Source organism: Bos indicus, chromosome 18 (assembly GCF_029378745.1).
Source record: "Bos indicus isolate NIAB-ARS_2022 breed Sahiwal x Tharparkar chromosome 18, NIAB-ARS_B.indTharparkar_mat_pri_1.0, whole genome shotgun sequence".
Taxonomy (NCBI): Eukaryota; Metazoa; Chordata; class Mammalia; order Artiodactyla; family Bovidae; genus Bos; species Bos indicus.
Genome location: NC_091777.1, coordinates 45,226,135 through 45,246,826, shown reverse-complemented (window position 1 = coordinate 45,246,826; position 20,692 = coordinate 45,226,135). Strand labels below are relative to the sequence as shown.

At 43.3% G+C, this 20,692-nt stretch overlaps 1 protein-coding gene and 1 pseudogene across 10 annotated transcripts in view; both read right to left on the bottom strand.

The window, feature by feature from the left end:
• Positions 1-5,665: 5,665 nt before the first annotated feature.
• On the bottom strand, positions 5,666-17,256 carry LOC109571687 (T-box transcription factor T pseudogene; annotated as a pseudogene).
• Positions 17,257-19,234: 1,978 nt separating this feature from the next.
• Positions 19,235-20,692, bottom strand: part of LSM14A (LSM14A mRNA processing body assembly factor) — a 53,965-nt gene continuing 52,507 nt past the window's right edge. For all 10 annotated transcript variants that reach the window (XR_011561541.1, XR_011561540.1, XR_002182806.2 and 7 more), the window contains one exon: positions 19,235-20,338. Coding sequence is in view for 2 of the 10 variants with exons in the window: in XM_019979331.2 (XP_019834890.1) it covers positions 20,315-20,338 (24 nt within the window). In the remaining 8 variants the exon portion in view is untranslated. The remainder of the gene's footprint in view (positions 20,339-20,692) is intronic.

The window sequence follows — 20,692 nt, the reverse complement described above, 5'->3', positions numbered from 1 at the left end:
TATATATATATTTATATATATATAAATTGGAGAAGGCAATGGTAACCCACTCCAGTACTCTTGCCTGGAAATTCCCATGGACGGAGGAGCCTGGTGGGCTGCAGTCCATGGGGTCGCTAAGAGTTGGACACGACTGAGCGACTTCACTTTCACTTTTCACTTTCATGCATTGGAGAAGGAAATGGCAACCCACTCCAGTGTTCTTGCCTGGAGAATCCCAGGGACGGGGGAACCTGGTGGGCTGCCTTCTCTGGGGTCACACAGAGTTGGACACGACTGAAGCGACTTAGCAGCAGCATATATATAAATGTTTAATTCACTCTTGTGGTGGTTTGAATGGCATCTCATTGTGCATTTATTTTTATTTTGGCTGGCCGTACAGCTTCCAAGATCTTAGTTCCTCAACCAGGGATTAAACCCAGGCCCCAGCAGTGAAAGTGCTAAGTCCTAACTACTGGACCACCAGGCAAGTCCCTCATTGTGGGTTTTTTTTTTTTTTCCCAAATTTTATTTTTTTGGGCTATGCTGGGTCTTCATTGCTGCTCATTCTTTTCTGTAGTTAGTGGGGGCTGCTTTCTGGTTGTGGTGTGAGGGCTTCTCATGCTCGTGGCTTCTCTTGCTGAGCACAGACTCTAGGGCACTGTGGGCTCAGTAGTTGTGGCTCTCGGGCTCTGGAGCACAGTCTCGGTAGCTGTGGTATACCTGCTTAGTTGCTCCACAGCATGTGGGATCTTCCTGGACCAGGGATCGAATCTGTGTCTCCTGCATTGGCAGGTGGACTAATATTACATAAAGCAAGTATCTTCTCCTGGGCTGTGGCTTTCATTTTCACTCTCTTGACATCTTTTGATAAAACATGTTTTTAGTTTTGATGAAGTCCAGTTTCTCTTTCATGGTTATCACTTTTTATGTCCTCTTCACCCACTCCAAGGTTCTGAAAACATGCCCTTATTTTTTCTCAGAAATGTTTTGTAGTTTCCTGTGTAGAGGTATTGCACATCTTTCATTAGAATGCTAGACATTTGGTTCTTTAGTACTATTATAAATGATAATATTTTAAATTTTCACTTTCCAATTACATAGAAACAAGTGATTTTTGCAGATGCTGATAATTCACTTATGGGAGCAGTTTGTAGATAGGTTTGGATTTTATACATATCTCATTGTGTCATGTTAAAAATAATTATTTTCTCTTTCCCCCAATCTTTATATGAATACCTTTCTTCTTCATTCTAGCTAGAACAGCCAATGCAATGCTGAATATAAGTGATGGTAATGGATACCAATCACAGGAGGAGTGTTCAGCGTTTCACTATTATATGTAATGCTGGTGTACATTAAAAAAATACATTTATATTTTATTTGGTTGCTCTGAGTTGCAGCATGAAGAATCTTTGATCTCCACTGCAGTGTGTGGAATTTTGTTGCAGCATGCCGGATCTAGTTCCCTGAGCAGGGACTGAATGCAGGGCCCCTGCACTGGGAGCTTGGAGTCTTAGCCACTAGACCACCAAGGAAATCCCCGCTGGTGTACATTTTTTGTATCTTTTATTAAACTAAGAAGTTCCCAACTATTTCCAATTTTTTGAGTTTTTAAAATTTCCTCTTCCGTTTTGAAAAGCAGAAGACTGTGTGCACAGCCCATTTGTTCACAGGGGTAGAGAGAGGGTAACTTGTGAAAAGATGTCAGCCTGTTCATTAGGTAAACGGGGGCTCATGCCAGCAGTTTGGGGATACTGCCAGCCTTTCCACCAATGGTCTCTGTGGGCTCAGCTTTGCCAAGTCATCTGTGGCTGGCTGTTACAGACATTACTTGCACTCACTAACACTTGATTCTATACTTCCCGGCCTCTTAAGTGTGAACAAGGTAAGTTTTAATTGGAATAATGCAAAAATGAGCGTGTCTGACAGCTCCTTTCTATTTCTGGGAAAAGAAAAAGCAGCTAGGAATAGACACCAGGATAGTGGTCTATCTCAGCTCAGTGGAAGTCTGAAGACTCCAGGATTTCCAGATTTAAACCAAGGAGCAGCTGGAAGGAAAAAGTAAGCTGGCCCAGACATGAGGTATGTTTTGAGTGTTAAGCCACAACTTGGGATGATGAAAGCTGCAGAGCAAACCCATTGACTGTCTGGGATGGGACTTTCCTGGTAGGCCAGTGGTTAAGAATCCATGCTTTCACTGCAGGAGGCAAGGGTTTGATCCCCTTAGGCATGGGGAACTAAGATCCTGCATACTGCACAGTACAGCCAAAAACAACAACAACAACAAAAAGACAGTCCTGGAAATCAGACACTGAGAGGCATCTGACCGAGGAATATACCCAGGAGTGGTTATAATAAATACGGACAAGGTTGGCATTTCTTGCTTTGTCAAGAAGCCCTTTAGATACTTGCAGAGGACAGCCCTTAGATTCTGATCATACACAGCTACAGATAAACCCAGTGCCAGGTTTTGAGCAGCTCCAACGCCTAGTCCTTCCCAGAGTCGAGCCAGATCTCCAAGCTGTCTGGAGCAGTAGCAGTGCTGGATGTGGACTCACTCCTGCCAAACACCAGCTAGCCACAGAAGCAGAGGTGTGCTCCTGCCCTGCTAGCTCTCAGCCCCGAAACTTATTTTTAGATCTGTGACTCAGAGGTCTAGACCAGGACTGAGACCTTGGGGAGACAGAAGCCCTGCTCATTTGTTGGCTCTTGCGAGTAGCATGGGTCTGGCTGTTTGACACCATGAACACATCCATTAGAGACCTCAGCTGCAGTGATATGATTTCCAGTAGGACAGTCTCTTGAGGCCTCCATATTAGATGCCTTCTCTAAGACATGTGATATAATCTGGCAATCAGACTTGTATTCCCAAAAGCTCATCCTGCTTACTGCATAGAAAATGAATGGCAGGGGTACAGTATGGATGGAGGGTGGCCAACGAAGAGGTTATTAAAGTTGTACAGGCAAGAGTTGACAGTGTTTCACACTCGAGTAGAGGCAGACAGAATTATCAACTGCAAACGTTTACCTTCTTTTTCCTTTAAGACTACAATTGATGCTTTCGAATTGTGGTGCTGGAGAAGACTCTCAAGAGTCCCTTTGACAGCAAGGACATCAAACCAGTCTATGCTAACGGAAACCAACTCTGCATATTCATTGGAAAGACTGATGCTGAAGCTGAAGCTCCAATGCTTTGGCCACCTGCTGCAAAGAACTGACTCATTGGAAAAGACTGATGCTAGGAAAGATTGAGGGCAGGAGGAGAAGCGGGCAACAGAGGATGAGGTAGTTGGATGGCATCACCAACTCAATGGACATGAGTTTGAACAGACTCCAGGAGATGGTGAAGGACAGGGAAGCCTGGTGTGTTGTAGTCCATGGGGTCACAAAGAGTTGGATATGACTTATCGACTGAACAACAGCAACCTTTAAGACTACACTAAATATGAAACGAGTTGCCCGTCCAGGTTCAATGCACGATACTGGATGCTTGGGGCTAGTGCACTGGGACAACCCAGAGGGATGGTATGGGGAGGGAGGAGGGAGGAGGGTTCAGGATGGGGAACACATGTATACCTGTGGCAGATTCATTTTGATATTTGGCAAAACTAATACAATTTTGTAAAGTTTAAAAATAAAATAAAATTGTAGTTGGAAAAAAAAAGACTACACTAAATAGTCAGTAAATGACTAAAATAATATTTAGAATATAAATACAATGGGGCAGGGAGGATTCTGTGAGGTATGTTTCAACAAATTTCTGGACTGATTAGAACAGATGGAAGAAGTACGGTGACCCAGGGAGGAACAAAAGAATGCGGACACAATACTCTAAGGTTGCTGTTGTGCAGGAGGAGCTGCTTGCCTGAAACTCTGAAATGCTTCAGACTCTGAAGCAGCAGGTAAGACAGACGGCAAGCATGAGAAGGGGGTTTGAAAACAGGAAAACTAACCTAGGGTGTGTCTGCACAACAAGCAGTGAACAATTTTGTTTCTTAATGCTTTTAAAGTGACCTACAATTAGACGACACACTCCTAGGAAAAACAAACAATGAAAGGAAGATTCTTTTCTGCAGGTACAGAGTATTTGTGGATCTGAAATCACTGGCACCGCTGAATGAAGCCCTTGGGAATTCAGAGACCTCAACAATAAAGATACACCTGAAAGTATTTGTTGTTGTTCATTGTTGTTCAGCTGCTCAGTTGTGTCCATGGACTACAGCACACCAGCCTTCCCTGTCCTTCACTGTCTCCTGGAATTTGCTCAAACTCATGTCCATTGAATCAACGATGCCATCCAACCATCTCATCCTCTATTGCCCCCTTCTCCTCCTGCCTTCAATCTTTTCCAGAATCAGGGTCTTTTCCAATGAGTTGGTTCTTCACGTCCAAAGTATTGGGGCTTCAGCTTCAGCATCAGACCTTCCAATGAATATTCAGGGTTGATTTCCTTTAGGATTGACTGGTTTGATGTCCCTACTGTCCAAGGGACTCTCAAGAGTCTTCTCCAGAAGGAAATGGCAATCCACTCCAGCACTCTTGCCTGGAAAATCCCATGGACGGAGGAACCTGATAGGCTATAGTCCATGGGGTCGCAAAGAGTCAGACACGACTCAGCGACTTCATTTCACTTGTGTGTTTTCATTCACTTCCCCTACCAAGCATTAATAAAGACATTCAATTAAAAAAAAAAAAAAGAGTCTTCTCCAGCACCACAGTTCAAAAGCATCAATTCTACAGTGCTCAGCTTTCTTTATGATCTAACTCTCATGATAAAGATACACCTTAGAGCATTTGTCAGATGACAAATCCTGGTGACACCCAGAGCTCCAAGGCAACTCTTCTGCTTCCTTCCAGTGAGAGGTAAGAAAGAATTCTCAGATATTTGGATAAAGTCTACTACAGGAAGTGTACTACCAAGATTAACAATCCTGGTAAAAATACCTAAGAAACACAAAAGTTTGGCTTGACAGCTTTTACATTTGAGTAAGAGGGAGATTTAGTGAAAGAACAGAGTGGGTGGCATCAAAGATATTATCTAAGAAGTAGAAAGAGAAAGCTAAAGGAAAGATACGAATCTTTAAGTAAAAAGGGTCTACATGGGAATTCCCTGGTGGTCTAGTGGTTAGGATTCAGTGCTTTCACTTCTGTGACCTGGATTCAATCTCTGGTTGGGGTACCCCCACAAATTGTGCCCTGCACCACCCCCCCCCAACCCCCAAAGAGGAAAAAACACATCACCTATCATGGAAAAAAAAATTAAATTGGCATCAGACTTAGCACCGCTGCATGTTAGATGAACAGTCAGCAATTGAGCTGAGAATGATTTTTATATTTTTATATTTTATTTTTATATTTTAAAAATAATAAGTAAATAATAATAAGTAAATATATTAAAAAAAATAAGTTAAAAAAGAGGAAGTTGTGACAGAGATCTTACAGTAAGAATTCTAGCAAACAAGAAAATGGAAAACATGACATCCTAGAATCTGTGACTTTAACCCAGGAGAGCAATGAAGAGGAATCCTAGGATCCTAACTTTCCTGAAGATCTCGAAAGCAACATGTTGGAATTTTAGCAGGATGGCAAAAGATTATAGGATGATGGGCTTTAGGGAAAAAAAGGAGCCTTCGTAAGCTAAATCAAATGATAGTTCAAGGTTAAAGGTTTGGGAAAACTTTATTATGTGATAAAGGCAACAAATACAAGCCAAATAGAACATTCAGAAACTCCAGGAAAACAAAAACCTATAGGATAAATAATGATTCAAGGAAACAATGGTCTAAATGAGATTTAAAAATTGGTGAGCTCAAAAAAAAAATGGAATAAATTCCAAGTAACAGAGAATATATACCAATTGTGCAAGAGCCATTCAGAAATTCTATGGAAAAATACTGTAAACAAAACCAAAACTATGATAAAATACAAATTTCAGGATAGTGATTTCTTTTTGGTTGAGGCAGAAGTGAATGGAAGAGCTTTCCTGGTGGTTCAGATGGTAAAGAATCTGCCTTCAGTGTAGGGACCAGGTCCCATCCCCAGGTTGGGAAGATCTCCTGGAGAAGGGATTGGCAGCCCACTCCAGTATTCTTGCCTGGAGAATTCCATGGACAGAGGAGTTTGGCAGGCTACAATCCATGAGTTGCAAAGACTCAGACTAGAGTGAATGACTAACACACACACACAGAAATGGAGTAGGGGAGTGGTAATATATACATGCAGGTTGTTGGTAATGCTCTAATTTTGGGGTTAAGTGACAGGTTCATTTATTCATGTTACAGGTCACATATCCTTCTGTATATATTAAATGTGAAAAAGGTAAAGGAAAAACAATCCAGAAGTTGAAAAAAGGCAAGGTCCAGTCAGGAAGCAAATTAAAATGGAGATGATTTGGGCTTCCCTGGTGGCTCAGTGGTAAAGAATCTGCCTGCCAATGCAGGAGACGTGGGTGATCCCTGATCCAGGAAGATCCCACATGCCATGGAGCAACTTAGTCCATGCACCACAGCTACTGAGCCACTGGGAAGTCTCAACTACTGAGCCTACGTGTTGCAACTACTGAAGCCTGTGCACCCTCCAGCCTGTGCTCTGCAACAAGAGAAGCCCATGCAGTGCAGTGAAGACTACCCTGCTCTCTGAAACTCGAGAGAAGCCTGCACAGGAACCAGGACCCAGCACAGCCAAAAATAAAAATAAATAAAATTTAAAAAATAATATAGTATAGATGATCCTAAGAAACTGATGGAAATTCAGAAAAAAGATAATCCATTTAATCTTTTTTTTTTTTTTTTACATTGGTTTTATTTTACAGAAGATGCTTTCTGCTGATTGGCTAGTTTGGCAAAAGAAAAATATGAACAGTTGTAGGTTTAGCAATATGAAAAATTAGCTACATATGGTCAAATTCAACACATTCTAGTGGACAGAGCTGGACACTGTCCTTTCAACTACAATCTGCTGTCCCCAACTATGATTTGATTCTCTCACAGCTGAACTCTGACTGTGATCCCTGCCACAAAAGGAGTCTGAAAACTACTTGAAAGCCACAGGGAGGAGAATTAAAAGTGTGTTTTTTTTTTTATCTCATTGGAGTATGACAGGGGAGTTTACAAATTCTGATATGCCACAGTCATCTATGAGTTGTAGGCAAAACAGAGCTTCTGGCTGCTAGCAAGTCACTGCTACTGTGAATCCTGGTGAGTGAGGCCACCTGCATGGCTTTCACACCCGGATTCACCTGCAGCACATAAAGGACCCAGGACAGCACTGCAGCCTCGGAGGATGAAATAAGGTAACTAGCAGAAGATGTATCTTCCTCTTATTTAAAGGGAGGGTTAACATGCCTCATTTCCTTCCCTCGCCCCGGGAGACTGCCAATCAAATGAACACTTGCTGCCACAGCAGAGTCATTGTGTCCTTAAAGACACAGGCTCTGGTTCACATCAATGGAGGCAACACGGGCATCCACAAGGCCAGGAGGCGGGCTGGGGCATCCTACTGGCTGTCGGCAATGTCTCTGGCTGTGGCAGCTCCTTTGTACAGCGGGAACCCCGAGGAGGAGGGTGCCGAGACCACGTGGGTGAGGGAGGCAGAGTGAGCAGAGAAGCCTAGAAAAGAACTGGGCTCTCAGCCCGCTGGGTATACCTGGGCACCCAGGGTGACCGTGCCGTTGTTCACAGACCACAGGCTGGCGTACTGGCTGGAGCCCATAGGAGGACCAGCATTGGGACCCATGAGGAGCATGCTGGTGTGGGCAGGCATTCCAAGGCTGGACAGTTGTCATGGGTTGGAGCATGCAGATGAATTGTCAGAAAGGGTTCGAGAATTGTTCTGCTGCGTAAGGGCTGGGGTAGGGGTCTCCTGGATGGTGGTTCCTCAGGGCCAGGTACCTTTCACAGCTGTGCATGGAAAGCTGTGAGGGCAGGGCACTGAACTGAGGGTCGGGGGTGGCAGGTGACACAGGGTGCTGGTTCCAGGAATCAGCCAGCACTCAGATGGCCGGCTGGCTCCAGGTTTTTCCATCATATCTTTGTGATCACTTCTTTCCTTTGCATCAAGGAAAGCTTTTGCAAATGGACTGTATTAAATTTTAAGAGCTGCTAGCTCCTCATTTTGGTAAGTGCTCACTGCCATGAACTGGGTCTCCTGGGAAGCAGTGTTTAACACGATCTAGTCCCCTCCATTGAGCTTGTTGGTGAGCTTGACTTTGCTGAAGGAGACAGGCACCTTCAACCAGTGTGCCCTGAAGATGGGCAAATCAGGGTGGATGTAGACGCAGTTGGGCATCTGTGGCTCAGGCTTGCCCCGTGGTACCCACTCTTGGTTCAGGTACTTCAAGCGATTGAAAGTCCAGTAGGAAGGAGTACATGGCATTGGGGTCCAGGCCGGACACGTTCACCTTCAGTACTGGGAACACCCTCCTGCCGCTCATGGTCACCATCATCTCGTTGGTGAGGTCCTTGAAGCGCAGTCCCAGCTAGCTCTCCTCTAGGCCCAGGCGCAGCTCGGGCTCCCTGGGGCCGCCTTCTCGATGCCTGCCTGCTACTCGCTGTCTACAGCTCAGCAGATGGTCCACGGGGTACTGCAGGCTCTTCCCCCGCTCTCGTTGTTGGCGAGCTCATCCTCTTACCTGCCCCCTCCCCACCGCCCCCCAAGCCCTGACTTGGCTACTAGAGAGAAGAGCCACCTTCACCTCAGTAGGCGGCCACTCTTTCAACAAGAGGGGCCTCCCGGGTCCTAGACCCGGGTGGATGGCGAGGAGAGATATCTGGATAGGGGTGGGGGGGTGCAGGTGGGTGGAGGGATGCGGTGGCGAGGGAAGGGGTGGGGGAGAAGGTTATTTCACTTGAATTGCCGACAGTGAAAGTGAAATTGGCTCAGTCGCGTCCGTCTTTTTGCAACCCCATGAACTATACAGTCCATGGAATTCTCCAGGCCAGAATTCTGGAGTGGGTAGCCTTTCCCTTCTCCAGGGGATCTTCCCAACCCAGGGATCGAACCCAGGTCTCCCACATTGCAGGCGGATTCTTTACCAGCTGAGCCACAAAGGAAGCCCATTAAAGGTAATACACATCCTGAAAAAACAGCTGAATGTAATTGCTATAATCTCTATCAAAAAGGACACGGGAATATTAGAATTATGAAGTCATGTCTCCTATTATCCAGAATCTCGGTTATTAATCTTACAGATACATTCACCTATTTGTTAAATGACTCATTCCAACACTGCTTGGACTAGCAAAACTTGGAAACAACCTGGTTGCATGTGAAGAGGGCAACTTGAAGGTCTGAGTGACACTGAGAAAAAGGAAGCAGATTGCAATTGAAAATTCTATTTAAGTTATTTTTGAACTGTTTGAATGCATACATTAAAGCCTCAGCCGGGGCCTTTCCTGGTGGTCCATGGGTTAAGACTTCACCTTCCAATGCAGGGGGTGTGGGTTTGATCCCTGGTTGGGAGCTAAAAGATGCCACATAACTCTCTGCCAAAAAAACCATAACATAAAAAAAAGAAGCGATATTGTGAAGCCTCCACCAGAGGAACAGTCCACTGAGGAGACCAAACAGGTCCCCAAACTACAGATCTCTGCCACTGGAAGTCTAGGCCGCGTGTTCCAACTGTCAGAGGGCAGGGAGACCCACTCTGGGTTACTATGCTGGTTTCCTACCTGGCCTTCCTACTAATTTATTCTCAACACAGCAGTCAGATGTTTTTATTATTTATTTATTTAAAATCCAAAGACATACACATGGACAAGATTCACTGACCATTGTAGTAGAAGTACTTTTTTTTTTTTTTTTGGCCACACCACATGGCTTGCGGGATCTTAGTTCCCCAAGGAACCCAGGCCCCAGCACCGAAAGTGCTGACTCCTAACTGCTGGACCACCAGGGAATTTCCCAATTCTTTTTAAATGTAAGTCAGATTGTCACTCTTCTTTCTATTCAAAACCCTACAATTGCTCCCCATCTGGGAACAAATGTCAATGATTAGAGCGGACTCCACTATTCCTTCCCTATCAAGACTCCACTGACTCTAACCTCATATCCCACAAGCCTCTCCTCCCTTATTCTGTGGTTCGATGTGCGTGGTCACTCAATCGTGTCCAACTCTTTTCGACCCCATGGACTGTAGCGCGCCAGGCTCCTCTGTCCATGGGGATTCTCCAGGCAAGAATACTGGAGTGGGTTGCCATGCCCTCCTCCAGGGGATCTTCCGAACCCAGGGATCAAACCTAGGCCTCCTGCATTGCAGGAGGATTCTTTACCATCTGAGCCACTAGGGAAGCCCATTAATACTGGAGTGTGTAACCTATTCCTTCTCCAGGGGATCTTCCCGACCCAGGAATTGAACCCGGATCTCCTGCAATACAGGAGGATTCTTTACCAGCTGAGCTACCAGGGAAGCCCCTCCCTCACTACTCCAGCCATAATAGGTTCACTCCTGCTTCAGGGTCTTTGCAGCTAACATCTCCTCTGCTTGAACAGCCAATCAGCTTCTTGAGTCATTTATCAAATGTCAGCTTCCCTAACCTATTTTAAATTGAAGCAGCAATCCACCCCCCCCCCCCCCGCCCCCACACACACACCTATACACCCTATCTTGTCCTCCCTTCGTAGTTTTTTCTCCATAGAGTTTCAGCATCTTTTTGGTCATGCCATTTGGTTTTCAGGATTCCAGGTCATTGACCAAGGATTGAAGCTGGGCCCCTGAAGTGAAAGTGCGCTGAGTCCTAACCACTAGACCGCCAGGGAATTTTCCCTTAAGCATCTTCTTAACAGACTACAAATTTAATTATATGTCTCCTCCCAGAACACAAGCTCCAAGAAGGGCTTGTTTTATTTTGTTCACTGTTGCTTACCCTGCCAATGAACTATACCCCTTGCATATAAAGGCTTGGTAAAGATTTGTTGAATAGCTTTCTGTTTTCCACAGAAAATCAGTAAAACTAAAACCAAAAGCCTACGTAGGAAGGGATAACAGTATGACTGAGGGCTTTCATTATAAGCCCTCTGAGGCATTTAAATTAAAACACATGTCTACACATATCTCTTATCAACATAAAACATTTTAAAAATAAGAGACATTAGATGTATTTAGAAAGTAGAATTGATAGAACTTGCTAACAGGCATGAAGCTGGTATAAAACTGTAGGAAATGGAGCGTCAAAGGTGACTTTCACATTTGCAGAACACTTGGGTTAGTAGATGGTGTTGCTACATACTAGACCAAGAACACTGGAAGAAAAGCAGAGGGAATGGGAATTCCCTGGTGGTCCGGTGGTCAAGACTCAGTGCTGTCAATGCTGAAGGCTCAGGGAACTACTACCCCAAAAGCTGAGTGGCCAGCCAAAAAGGAAAAAAATCCATCACTTTAGTTTTGGGAACGTTACATTCGAGAGGCTACTATAAGACCTTTAATGACAAAATCAGGAAGTGAGACTCAGGGATGTCCCTGGTGGTCCAGTGGTTAGGACTCAGTACTTTTACTGTGGTGAGCCTGGTTGGGGAACTAAGATTCTGCAAGTGGAGCAGCCAACCAAAAAAAAAAAAAAAAAAAGGGTCAGATCCAGACTTAGAAAAGATCAGTGCTAGATAAGTGAATATGAGAATAACTCCATATAGATAAGCACCCCCTCCCTTCCCACCCACCCCCCCACCTACTCCCCCCCCCCCCAACCAAAAAACAAGTGACCTTAGCTAGCAGGATCACAAAGGTGGTTTTCCCAGGGTGAGGCTTTTCTGGATGTGCTACCCCTGTGATTTCCCCAAATGTGGGAAACTCCACTAAATAATTTGTGGTAGTGTGTGTGTGTGTGTGTGTGTGTGTGTGTGTTGGGGGGAGGACAGGGAGCGGCAGGGAGAATAGAAAAAAAGCTAAAGTCGAACCCTGAGGAACACTATTATTTCAAAATAGGGTGACTGTAGAATCAGAATTAGGCAGACTTAAGAGCAGCAGCTAGAGGGGTGGAAAGAAAACCAGGTGAGTATGGCAGCCAGGAAGACAAGAGTATTTTCAGAAGGAAGAGGTGGACGGTATGGAATGGTTCTGCAAAGCAAATAAGAAAGGAAAACTTCGAAAGGCTCACTGGGGATCATTAGTGACCTTACCAAGAACTGTTTTAGTGGTGCACCGGAGTGGAACAAGGCGGGTTAAGAAGTGAAAGGGAGATGAGGCGTCAGACAGTTAAGAGCTCTAAGTAGGAACTGGTAGGATGTAGGATTCAAGGATAATTTTCTTAACAAAGAAGCTTGTAACATAATAAATGCTACATAGTTACTATATGTATACTTTGTTTATTGTTTTGCAGATACTGCCTTTTCTACAAATTGAAAGTTCTGTGGCAACCCTGCACCTAGAAAATCTATCAGGGCCATTTTTCCAACAGTACTATTTTAAAAATAAAGGTGATGTACATTGTTTTTTAGGCACAATGCTATCACTACACATTTAATAGACAAAAGTACAGTGTAAATCTAACTTTATATATACTAGGAAAGAAAAAATATTTGTCTCACTTTATTGTAATATTTGCTTTACTGGGGTGTGGCTCTGAACCCACAATATCTCCATTATGCCTGTATATATAAATATATGAATATTAACATATGAATATGCCATAGAATAGGACTTCCCTGTTGGCTCAGACGGTAAAGTGTCTATCTACAATGTGGGAGACCGGGGTTTGATCCCTGGGTCCGATCCCTGGGTCGGGAAGATCCCCTAGAGAAGGAAATGGCAATCCACTCCAGTACTATTGCCTGGAAAATCCCATGGACAGAGGAGCCTGGTAGGCCTCCGTCCATGGGGTCACAAAGAGTCGGACACAACTGAATGACTTCACTTACTTATGCCATAGAATATGCTGGCATAATTAAATGTGAATGGGAAGGATCCTTCAGGAAGTTGAATACAGGCAGAGAGGTAACTCAATAATGTTAAGTCTGGGAATGGGAATGGTGGGAGTTAGGGAGACAGAACACAAGCAGTTTTTTGATCCGTGATCTTTTCTGTTTTTAGAGGACAACCAGGATAAGGCTCGGTGCACACGAGCTTAGCGTAGAGTATGGTTTAAGTGCCTGAGGCAGTTTCCATCCAGTGCCTTCTAGTTTTTTGAAATGCATTTAACAGGACCATTTGCTGACTAGAGAGGTAATTGCAGAGTAGTAGTATGTTTTACTGGAGAAGGCAATGGCACCCCACTCCAGTACTTTTGCCTAGAAAATCCCATGGACGGAAGAGCCTGGTAGGCTGCAGTCCATGGGGTCGTGAGTCGGACACGAGTGCGCGACTTCACTTTCACTTTTTAGTTTCATGCATTGGAGAAGGAAATGGCAATCCACTCCAGTGTTCTTGCCTGGAGAATCCCAGGGATGGGGGAGCCTGGTGGGCTGCCGTCTATGGAGTCACATAGAGTCGGACATGACTGAAGCGACTTAGCAGCAGCAGCACCATGTTTTACTGGCAGTGTTGAGGGCCCAGGAGAGAGCAGTCAGGTTTATAGTGGTACTAACACATTCACCGGTGATTCTCTTCCACGGGACACAACCCTCTCAGTGAATATTGACCACGTGGGCGGGTGGCTGTTTTTGGGCTTTAAGTTTCTCTAGGCAAGAACACAGAAAGTTCAGAAGAGCACAGGAGTTTAAGGTTTGTAAGAGAATGATGGTTCAAGGAGTCTAGGCTAGTTGAAAATGGGAAACAGGAAAGCAAAAGATGGAAGCTAATGAATCCAACCGAGGTAGGAAGACTCCTGACCTGGAGGTCTGCACCAACCAAGCTGAAAGCAGTTACTGAGCAAAGGAGTGGTTAGGTCACTCTGTGTGTAATTATTAATTCTTGAGCAAGTCAGTTGGAAGAGCCAAGTGTGAGGTGTGTAAACCCATGATTAGAGATGACACAGTTGAAACTGATGGACAAGATCCAGGTGTGTGTACAGGTTTGGATGGGAGGAGATGAGAAGAAAAGGTCTCGGGATAAGGAATAGGAACTAGGGTGTGGGGTGGCTCCACAAGAGTTAACACAGCAAGGCTGACTACTGTCCTTTATAAAGACGGCTTATAAGTTCGGCCCTGGCTGACACCTGGAAACTAGGATTTGAGGAGGGTTTCCATCGTTCCCAACACGGATAAGAGTGGCTCAAGATGCCTAACTGTTTGCACAATCAATGTGGTTTACTTATGCTTTCGAGTCTTGGATTTTAGTATGTGCCACACGGAAGGTGATTGCATGACAAGGCCCCAATCAAAACCCTGGGCCCTCAGTTGCTGAGGGGGGTTCCTTGATAAAAAAAAACATTCCATACAGGTTGGAACAATTTGTTGCTTGGGGAATCAAGTATTGATACATCCTTTGTGACACCCTCTGAAAGTCTGAGCCTGGTTTGCTCCAGACTCTGCCCACATACCTTTTCCTTAATTTTGCGTTGCACCTTTTTAATTTTGCCTTTTCTTTAATTTTGCCCTAAGAATGACAGTCCTTGAGTATGATGATCCTGGGGACTCCCAACATAGATGGGTAAACCACACAGATGAATTCACTTGGAAGGATGCAAGTGTAGAGGAAGACAGGAATAATTTTTTTTTTAAGATGGTAGTTATCAGGTAACCAGGAGAGTGAGAAGATCACATAAGCCTCAACAGAGTAAGTAGGGGTTTTACCAGGAAGGGAGGGAGGAAGGACACGGAGCCCACGTCCTGAACGTGGTTTGCAGGGCAAGGAATACTCTGGTGCTGCCACTGGGAAGGGTGGTGGGTACAGCAGTGTCCTTGGGGAACAAAGGCTAGGCCCGCAGAGGAGGAGTAACCCTGCATCTGCTCTAATGGACACACCTATGTCTACATCTACAGCACACCAGGGTTTCTAGTACTTTATTCTTAAGTTACAAATTCCTTGCAGGAGTGCACTTGTGGAGTGGCACCATAGCTGGGCACTACTATCCTTCACAGCAGTCCAAGTCCTTAAGTGGTGTAAGTCAGGGTTCCTCTCCCCCACTCCAACTTCAGCTTCTCTTGAGGAGGAAAAAAACAGTGCCAGCATTATTTTAACAGCCAAAAGCTAGAAATGACCCAAATATGCTATCAACAGTAGAATGGATAAAACCACTGTTTCGTAACACAATGGAATATTACATTGCAACGAAAGTGCAGAGTGACAGCCAAACACCACAAAATGGATGAATCTCACAAACACAATGTTGAGCTAAGAACAAAAGAGTATACACGGTATAATTCCATTTTTATAAGTAACAGGCACAAGCAAAAGCAATCTACATTGTTAAAATTTAGGTTAGTGGTTACCCTTGAGGGGGTGGGAGCTACTGGAAGGAGTTGTAATGGGCTTCTGGGTAGTGTTTACATAGGTAATTATGATACGTGTACTTGCCTGTGTACATACCATACTTTAAAACAAAGCAGTGCTACTCAATACACTACGTCAAAAAAAAACAAGTTTCACAATAGTATGAATACTATCAATCTATTTTTGCCGAAAAGCACACGCCTGTGCAGAACAATGCCGCCTGGAATATACAGCCAAATAGTGTTATCAATGGTCAGCACTCAATGGTGGAACTGTACATTTTCTTTCTTATCTTTTTATAAACCATCTTCCATATGGCTCATATCCTTTTTACAATGTATTACTTTTACAAAAATGAAACTACACCTCCTTCCTTTGTAGACCGCAATCTGCAAAGCTCCATTTGGGGACAAAGAAATGCTATTAACTTAAACACTGGGGAATGGAGTAAGGGATAACTGCCACCCAACTAACCCATTAAAAAAAAATTTACAAAACAATTTCAACACAAGCAAAATCCTGGACTGCAATGCAGGGATTTGCATTCTCATCAACAATCCTGTGTAGGGCTAGCTCCGGAGGATTATCAGGATTAAATGAGAACCAGGATTACAGAAGCACACTCCAGACATCCAGTAAACATGTTCCTGTCCTCTGTCCTGCAACGACTGTAAATCATTCATTGGAATTCATTTCAATCTCGCCTGGACCCAGGCTTCTCCCACCTCCTCAAGCTGGAATTCTCTCCTCTCTGCCCTTCCACTCCCAAACTGCTCTTCAAGTCTGGAGGCGAACACAAGACTTTCTGGGTCATGAGCTCCTTGCTGGCCGCTCTCAGTTGTTGCTGTGCGCCTAGACTATGAGTCACTCTAAGAAAGCCTTATTACTGAACTGAAATGTGCTTTGGCCTCACAGGGCTTCTTTCTTTACAAACCACAATATGGACACCAGTGTGTTCAGGTTGATTTTGATATGTTTATGAGCTAAACCTGAAAACGCTTTCATCAGTCAGCCAAGTCTGTTAAATATGAACCAAGCTGGAATTTAAAAAACACCCATATCACTGGCTCATAGCTCAGCACCATCATGGAGAACAAAAACCACATTAGATTCAAAGTCTCACTACGTGCTCTTGGGGTCAGATTTATGAATTTTTGTCTCAAAAACCACAAACTTGCTTTTACCAACCCTGGCCCTGAAAAACAGGATATAAACCTCTGCATCACTCCTCCTCAGGAGGCTGGGAAGCCCCAAGAGCAGGGCCTGGGTCCTCCAACTGTAGCTTCCCAGTGTACACAGGAGCTGACCGACTGGTGGCTGCTGGTCTCTGAGACTGCCGCTCAGAGGTACACTCTCCTTTGGGTCCCTTGCCTGACTAGCTCCTAGGCCAAGAAGTTGTCCCAGTGTCTATCCTGGGAGAAGCTAGGGCAGCCTGCTCTGTGCAAAGCCCCGTTAGCACATCCAGATTCAGAGATTAATGGTGCTACTTCCCTAAGTTGGATTCCCATTGTACTAATACCTGTCATCTTCTAAAATCAGTCAAAACAGGTAAATTAAGCAAATTGGTGACATTTGAGCCCCTCTAAAAGTTCACTCACCTTCATTATACTGTGACACTCTCCCCACTGTCACGGTTTAAACCAGCTTACAGTCTCTGAACTAACAGGGCAGGGAGATGCTGCAACACTGAATCCAGACACAATTAGATAGATGTGAGCTACAACCGCAGGGTTGTACGCAAAGAACAGCTTTTCTTTCAGGTGGACAACCCATGGAGACAGGGACGAAAGCCACGTAAAACTGACACACAGAAACACCACCACACACTCATTTCCTACATGCTGGGAACTGAGCCTCAGTACTCAAAGCAGCTGAACACTGGAGGAAACAAGTCTCCATCTTTCAGTTTCCCTCTAGATTCTGCCCTGCAGACACACACCCCCTCTACCGCTTAGTTCTTTCCCACTCTTCATGATGGAGCCACAATTTAGATATACTGAATCTGGAACGATAGAGAAATGATTAAAAAAAATAGTTCTATGTGGAAACCTCACCAAGACCCCTAACACAGAGGGGGCTAGATTAGATGAGCCAGCTGCGATGTTTTAAAATTGGCTTTCTAAACCTGGCTCATCAGAAGCACCGTGGGATTTAAGGTTGCCAGTTTTCACAGCAGAACTTTACAATCAGACACGCCAAGTGTGGGGCATGGGAATCTGTACTTTAAAAAAATGCTCCTCAGCTGTTTCTGGTAGGCGATTTATGAACAACTGATGGAGAAGAGGATGAATTGGTAACTCCTATGTGATAATCAGTTTCCAACATGCCAACAGTATTCCTGGAAGTAAGGTTCTTCTCCTTTCACATACCATATAGATTCTTTAGTGAAGTTTTTTTTTTAAATCTGGGGACAGGGGGATTCCCCACTCATTGCCCTTCCATGCAGAGGGACTTTAGTATTTCTCTAGATACAAGGGACACTGCTGCACTCTGGACTGGATAACTGATAAAGGGGCACCGTCCAGCAGAGCACAGGACATTCACCATCCTGGCCCTTACTCTTTCAATGTCAGTGGTGTCTCAAATCATTCATTGTGATAACCAGAACATCTGCTTTCACATTTCTAAATGCTCCCCAATGTCAGGTCACCCCTGATTAAGAGCCAGTGAGCTGAATGAACATTCCTGACCTCTCTTGCTAGCCCTCACATCCAGTTGTGCTTTTGGAGGGAGAAATGGTCTCTCCAAAGACAAGTTCGGAGGAATCAGCCCTCCCCTTTTCCCTCTTTTGCACCTGCCTGCCTGTAGAGCATGCATTCTAGCCTGAGGTTGCCAGTTTGGCCTGTATCTGGCTGGCTTAATCTCCTCATGTCATGGATTGTAACTAAGGAGCTGGCTGCATGCTAAGAGGGGGAGAGAAGGCTTCTAGCTTTACCTAAACACCTACGACAATATATAAATCCTAGGAAAATAGAAATTAATTTTGCTAATTTTAAGGAATATAAACCCTTACATGTTAAAGATGCCTTATACTGTATTTCTTTCTATTGTAAGGATCATATTAGTGTTTAAAGAGAAAGAACTTTGACGAACATTTTTTATTGAATAATTTTATTCTGTCTCAGAATAAAAATCTGCTTTAATATTGTAAGGTGCACTGCAGGTATGCCATGCTGCCAGTTATTACTGGGGTACCAAACGCCCTAGTCAATGACCCAGAGGGCTTGGCAAAATGCATGAATTCATATTTTCAGAGCATGTAGAATTGGTATTTACAGTTTTTCTTTTTTCTTCAAAGTAGCCCAGGATATCTCCGACAGTCTACACAGGTATTGTCATAGCACTTGCTTTGATGTTCCGAATGTCTCGGAAATGTGTTCAATATCATGATTGGTGGGTCCTCCAAAAGACTTTGTTGTTAACATGCAAGCAAACAGTATTAAATGATATCATCTAAACTATGGCTGCCGAGAGCTGGACCTCGATACTGAAACTGAATCACAAAACATTTTCTTGTAGAGCCTTACAAAAGATATAAAATTAAAATTAAAAATATCAACCACCTTTAAATATTTCAATTCTCCTACAGTGCAGTTTTTTGTATCTTTACCACTACTGATTATTTTAAGGAGAAAGTTAACAAAAATCAAAATTGATAAAAATATTTAAATCTTTGGATCCCTTTATTCCATGGCCTTCATAAAACACAAAAGTGGCCAGATTCCCCCCCACCCCTGCCCGCAACTATAGCTTAAAATAGAAAAAAGATTTACTAATAATTTATCATTAGCAATGAACTCTATACTGAGTCACATCTGTGGGTCACAGGCCGAAGGACCAGTGCTATGGTATCTCGTAGGTTGCTAAAATAATTTCTAACACTCTGAATCCTCTTGAAATATAATGGAATGAGTCAAGGTATCACAACAAAATTCCAGGCATATCAGGAAGAACAGGTTAATTGACACCTAGTTTTATTGTCTTAAAAAAGGGGGGATACTTATTTGAAAATACAGCTAATACATTCTTATCTATGATTATTTACATTTGTATACTGAAAATATCTATTATTTGGATAAATCCTGTGATATGCCATTTGCTACAAAATAAACTTCTTACAACAAGCATGAGTAATTTATCCTTTTTAGATAATGAATGTATCAAATCTTCATTTATGTTCCAAACATTAAAAAAAAAAAATCAAACCAACAATCTTAAGCCTGAAAAGCTATGAAAAAAAGACCCACCCACAGTTCTGCTCCTCAGCACATCAACTTCTGCAAGGACACAGTATGTTTGCTGACTTTAAAATGTTTATTCTTTAAAAAATTAGTTGCTTTTTATACAGCTATACAAAGTTCTTAACGTTTCTTTGGCAATGGAATATAATCGAATTTTACAACTATATAAAAAGTTACCTTTGCCTAAGAAACAGTATTTACTGTGTGTACATAGTTGACTGACAAAATTCTCTACCATCCAGCACCCTAATTAATTGACGAAATAAGCTACCTCAAAAGGGATATTACAGGATCTCCAAAAAAGAAAGAAAGAAAAAAAAGAAAAAAGCAAAGAAAAGATACAGACAGACAGAGACACACACACACACACACACACACACACACACACCCTTCTGTGGCTCAAAACACAGTATCACGGCCCTATCTGCAGGTAACTTGCAGGAATCGCCAAATACAATTTAGTGATAAAGAAGATCCTTTCAGTGATGAAAAAAATACCTGTAAGTTTCACTGGAGTACTGCTTTAGTTTAACTATACATAAGAAATTACTTAACCTTCTGCTATTCCAAATATAATTAATGCTCATTTTTTAAGATGAGCCTTCCCCCCACCCCCAAAAGTAACTGCATTGTATCTCTGAAATTAAGCAGAAAAACAAACAAACAAAAACCCAGTGCTGGTGACAAATATACAGCAAATTCACGTCTTCATTCTTCTCAAAGACTGAAACCAATTCTCAGGACCACGAAGAACTAGAAATCCATCTATTTCCAAAGACTTGTTTGTAGACTATGCAGCAACTTTGTTGTCCTTCTAAAAAGGAAAAAAAAAAAATTAGCTCATGTTTCAAACTACTGGGGTTTATTAATAAGTATTTCTCTCTAATTTGCTTAAGTATATTTTTCATTACCTTTAAATTCACCCTCCTCTTAACTTTCACATATAAATTTGTTTCACTGATTTCCAGGAAACACTTTTGACACCTTACACACTCCGCAGTAGCTCATTACTGCTAACTGTATTTTCCAGTTAATAGAGGTTAAAGCAGTGGTGCTGTCCAAGCAAGAAGGCTCCCCGGTTAAAACAGAGGTATGCCCTACTACCTTTGGTGCTGTCCTAATAATTTCAAAAAATAATTAAGCCTTGAACATAGTAGTCAAACTCATC